At 49.3% G+C, this 5000-nt stretch overlaps 1 protein-coding gene across 2 annotated transcripts in view; it reads right to left on the bottom strand.

Annotated features, from left to right (window-relative positions):
- LOC134438509 (centrosome-associated protein CEP250) overlaps positions 1-5000 on the bottom strand; it is a 209862-nt gene that overhangs the window by 30085 nt on the left and 174777 nt on the right. For both annotated transcript variants that reach the window (XM_063188086.1, XM_063188087.1), the window contains exons 25-27: positions 4683-4840; positions 3075-3321; positions 113-302 (exon numbers count right to left, since the gene is read on the bottom strand). In XM_063188086.1, coding sequence (XP_063044156.1) covers positions 113-302; positions 3075-3321; positions 4683-4840 — 595 coding nt within the window. The remainder of the gene's footprint in view (positions 1-112; positions 303-3074; positions 3322-4682; positions 4841-5000) is intronic.

Genomic DNA, 5000 nt, shown 5'->3' with positions numbered 1-5000 from the left:
TGTGTGTGAGAGAGAGAGAGAGAGAGAGAGAGAGAGAGAGAGAGAGAGAGAGAGAGAGAGAGAGAGAGCGAGAGAGAGCGAGTGGGAAAAATAGGAGCAAAAGTGTGGGTACCTTGATTTGAGGAGGTCTGCCTCTGTGTTGTTCAGCCTCTGCTGGAGCCTGGTGAGGTCTGCCTGCTGCCTGCGCTGCGTTTGTTCGGCCCGCACCACCTCCGCCACCCGCTCAGCCAGCTGCTCCTGGGCACGCACCTGACCCCCCTCCAGCAGCACTGCACGCTCCTGCTCACGCGCCAACTCCTGGGCTACTTCCACATACACAGACGCACACACACACATGCATGCACGCACACGCACGCGCACGCACACAGGCAGACAGAGGCAGGCAGACAGACCCGCATGCACACACACACGCATACAAATGCAGAGATATTTTATCAGTCAATTGTGAAGGCTGTTCTCTTCCAAGTTCTAAGACAGTTTCCCTTCCTCATTTCCCCCCACTTTGTACATTGCTGAGTATATGCTCGTTTGTACAGTAAGCTGCTTTGGCTAAAAAGCATCTGTTAAATGTAATGTAAATACTATCTGCTAACGTTGCCTGCCATGACATCTTTTAGTAGAAGGGTAAGAAAGATGCTGAGGGGCCTAGATAAAGTCGCTCGTGCTTGCAACGCATGTTTATATTTACCAGAAGCCCATTGCACAGCCTAAATAACCGATACAGCACACAATGTAGGGAAGCGGCAATTTGATACAAGCAAATGCATTTTATGTGACTTTTCCCCCCCTCAGCTCAAGGAGTGGCAATGCATCAAGTCTGAGGTAAACTGCACCAAACTCCCGGCTCCCCGCCTCTGCTTAGCAGCCCTTGTGGGCTTTTGATTATTTCCCATTTGAGATCTTTTAATTTAACCGAGCAGAAAACAGCATCCGAAAGCACATTTCGGGGGAAATCAGCATCAGCACATTCTTAAATGGCTTTGGGGTCCCGGCTGAAAAGCGTCTATTAACCCCTCCCTGTTCCCAGCTGGATCGGCGCAGCGCGGATCGGCGAGGCCCGGAACGCCCCTCCCCCCCCCAACCGCGTCCAGCCTCCCCAGCTCCCCTCAGCCCAGAGGGCCGCGACCAGCGCACCACACTACGCCCCTCAACGCCACGCCACGCCACTCCACAAGGCTCCCCCACCTCCACCGCTCCACACGCTGCTCCAGACTGCTCCGAGGGGGTATCTGCTGAGCTGAACGGACATGGGAGAGGAGAGCTATGCTAATGGTGTGCATTACACAAAAAAAGAACAAGTCAATATGGCCCATCCGGCTGAAATTATAGTGGCTGCGCTTCTCTTACCCCCTGCTACTTTTTATGTCTTTTAGGGAGTGTTGGAGCTGAAGCGTCCTGTGTTAAAATAGGTGTGTGTGTGTGTGTGTGTGTGTGTGTGTGTGTGTGTGTGTGTGTGTGTGTGTGTGTGTGTGGGTGGGTGTGAGTGTGTGAGTGCATGTGCGCATTTGTGTGCATGTGTACAAGGAGAGAGAAGACTGTGCGAGAGACAGAAAGTAAGAATGAGAGAAAGGGAAAGGAGGCAGTGAAAGAGAGAAAGCTGAGAGTAAGAGAGCAGGGGGAAAGAGTGAGAGAGATAGAGAGAGTGAGAGAGAGGGATAGAGAAAAAGGAGAAAGAGAGAGGTAGAGAAAAATAGGAATAGATAGAAAGAGAGAAGGAGAGAGACAGACGTGTGCCCCCAGGCTGTGAATTGATGGGCTGTTTCATTCCAGGCGAGCCGCGGAGACTGAGGGAGCCGCACGCAAACAGGTGACCATCTCACACGCCTTATTAAAGCCAGCCCTGCAGGCCCTGCCTCTCCTCCAAGGCCCCCTCGTCACACACACACAAAGATGGACGGGCAAACACACGCACGCGCACGCACACACGCGCACGCACACACACACACACACACACACACACACACACACACACACACACACACACACACACACACACACACACACACGCACGCACGCACACACACACACCATCATTTCCCCATCTCTGCTGCCCGATTTTAATTGTTTTTCACCTCATCTAAAGTCAAGAGAAAGAGAGGGAGACAGGAGGAAAAGACAGAGAGTGCCACGAGACAAAAGGCAGGCAGGCAGCCACTCAAATCACTTGTCTGAGGGCTTCAAAGAGCGCCCCAATCTCAGCTGGCCGTCCAACACTCACTGGCAAGGCTTGTGCTGCTTTAATGTGTGTGCAAGGACTGCCTCACCACACTTGCCAGGCTCACTAAGACTTTACATTTCACCCTTTGCTTTCGCTGGCCCTCAAAACTAATACCACTGGCGTTTGGTGTAATTACAGGACGTCTTTGCACTGTTTCCTCAGCCATTGTTCCTCGTCTAGGAGTCACAGCCCCGCTATTGCAGTCATCCGTTCATGAGATTGGGAGATTCTGAAGCTAAGCTATAATGACTGGAAATGGAGTTAAGACTTCCCATCTTTGCTCTTTTCGGTTTCCTTCTTTACCTGGCCCACCGGAGGGGGTTGTGCCAGGTACTGCAATGACCCTGTCTGCCTGGCTGTTTGCCTGTTGTGTGTCTATTATCTGTTATGGAAATATCTGCTTTGGATTTCAAACGTAGATTTTTAGCTCATTCTATCTGGCTTTCAGTGTTGTGCTGTGTTACTGCTAAAGTAAGGCTTTGCTCTTGAATGTCATGACTTTGACCGAGCTTGTGCAGGGGTACCGTGCCCGCTCTCTCTGAAAGCTTTAATAGCTTTTGGAAAATCTAATTTCTAAATTTGGAAACACATCTGACAGAGAGGAGCTTTGGTGAGACAATCCGCAACCCTTTGGCCCCTTTTGTTTAAAATAAAAAATGGTGTGAGACATAGGGGTCCCCAGTTGTGTGGTAGTTAGTTAGTTAGCGTTCACCAATATGATACAGTAAAGGTCTCCTACAGCTCATCTCCTAAACACACACGCTCGCTAACATGCAAGCACACACGCACGCACTTAGCAAGGTATTATGATGTACTTAGTTATACCATTAACAGCATGACACCTAGCCTTCCTCACCGATGTCTCTGGTGCTGGTGCGGGCCTCCTTGAGCTCGTCCCGTAGCTGCAGCAGTTCGGTCCTGAGCGTGGCACACTCCCCGTCCCGCTGCCTCCTCTCCCTGCGGGCCCTCTGCAACTCGTCCTCCAGGTTCTGGGTGTCGGTCGCCTGCCTCTCGGCCTCCTGGGCCTTCCCCCTCAGCCTCTCCCCCGCCTCACGCAGGTCCGCCTCCGACCGCCTCAGCAGGGCCTCGCGCTTCGCAACCGCCTGCAGGAAGCACATTCACATGAAACGTGCACATTTAACACTTTATTTCCATATCACCACAGGGAAAAAATTACATAAGCATTTTGTAGAGTTAGTTTGCACTGATCTGAAACACATTTCTGCATTTCTGCATCTCCTTCCTCACTCTTCTCTCTCTCTCTCTCTCTCGCTCGCACACACACACACACACGCACACGCACACGCACACACACACACGCACACACACACACACACGAGGAGGACACAGGGAGCAAAACCAATCAATGCACCACCCACTCCAAGCAACAGCACCATACAGTATTCATAGATTAGACATGAAACACCCTCTAAAACAATGCAATTAGTGGACACTAATTAAACTATAATGATGCTAAACTGTGCGCTCTGGGCGCTTTTCCTTTCCCCACTTGCGCTGTTTGTTAATTATCCATTTCTAAACCCATTTAAGTGCTGTGTTTCCTTTTTTGAGTTGCGTGGTTTTGTTTTGTGTAATATACTTTGCCAACTGCCCTCAGGGTTTGGTTTTAACAATCCAAATATTTGAAACATGGTGGGAGTACTTTGGAAAGAAAACGTTCATTAACACTTAAAAAAGGGGTTTCACAAGAGAAGGAGCATGTAACTGTATCACCAAGGTTGTGAGAAAAACCTGGGTTGTGAAATCACATTTATATAAATAATTCAATAATATACAGCATTAACAGAACAATATTATATAGTAAATGAACGTTATATAAATGAACGTATGAATGCATGAATAAATGAATTCATATTAATATTACGTATTTATTCATTCTCAAACTAAGGGGATAACTTCAGATTTTTCTTTTTACTATGTAAAGCCTCACTTGAACAGTAACAAAATGTAACAAAACTCATGGAACAGTAGCAAAAATGGCTGACGATAGGCGCTATGCCAACAACCAGTATCATATACTGTACAACTTGTGAATCTCCTTCTCTATCAACCATGTTTGTCGATAATACTGCTTCTTCCAATACCAGCTGGAGGTTGTGAATGAGGGTTAGCTGCATAGAAGGGGGTGGTGGTCTAACAACAAATAATTGTATGCTGCAGAGTCTTGAATTATATCAACCGATAATACTGTTTCTTCCAATAGCAGGTGTAGGTATAGTGTGTGAGCAGGGGCGCAACTACAGTATATGCGACGTATGCGTTGCAGGGGGTGTGCCAGAGAGAGGGGGGCGCCAAAGAGAGGGCGTTGGAGGGCGCCAAATAGTTATTTAGTGTTTTTTGGGAGGGGGGGCACTAAAATCGTTCTTGCATACCCCCCCAGAAAACAGTAGTTGCGTCCCTGTGTGTGAGGGTGGGCGTGGGAGAGGGGTGTGAGTGGGTCTACCTGGTCTTTGAGGGCGATGTCTTTCTGTGCGGTCTGGAGCTGCTCCTCCAGTCTGGCTGCTCTCTCCTGTAGAGCGCCCACCTCCTCCTGCCTCCTCTGCTCCGCACCGCGCACCTCCTCTCTCACACCACACACCAGCTCCTGCAGACGCAGCACCTCTACACACAACACACACACACACACACACACACACACACACACACACACACACACACACACACACACACACACACACACACACACACACACACACACACACAAACACACACAATACATGTACAAATGCACAGAGAGTGGTGTACATGAAAGAGCATGCTC

The sequence above is a fragment of the Engraulis encrasicolus genome, chromosome 22 (genome assembly GCF_034702125.1).
Source record: "Engraulis encrasicolus isolate BLACKSEA-1 chromosome 22, IST_EnEncr_1.0, whole genome shotgun sequence".
In the NCBI taxonomy this organism is placed as follows: Eukaryota; Metazoa; Chordata; class Actinopteri; order Clupeiformes; family Engraulidae; genus Engraulis; species Engraulis encrasicolus.
This window is presented reverse-complemented; position numbering and strand designations above follow the sequence as displayed.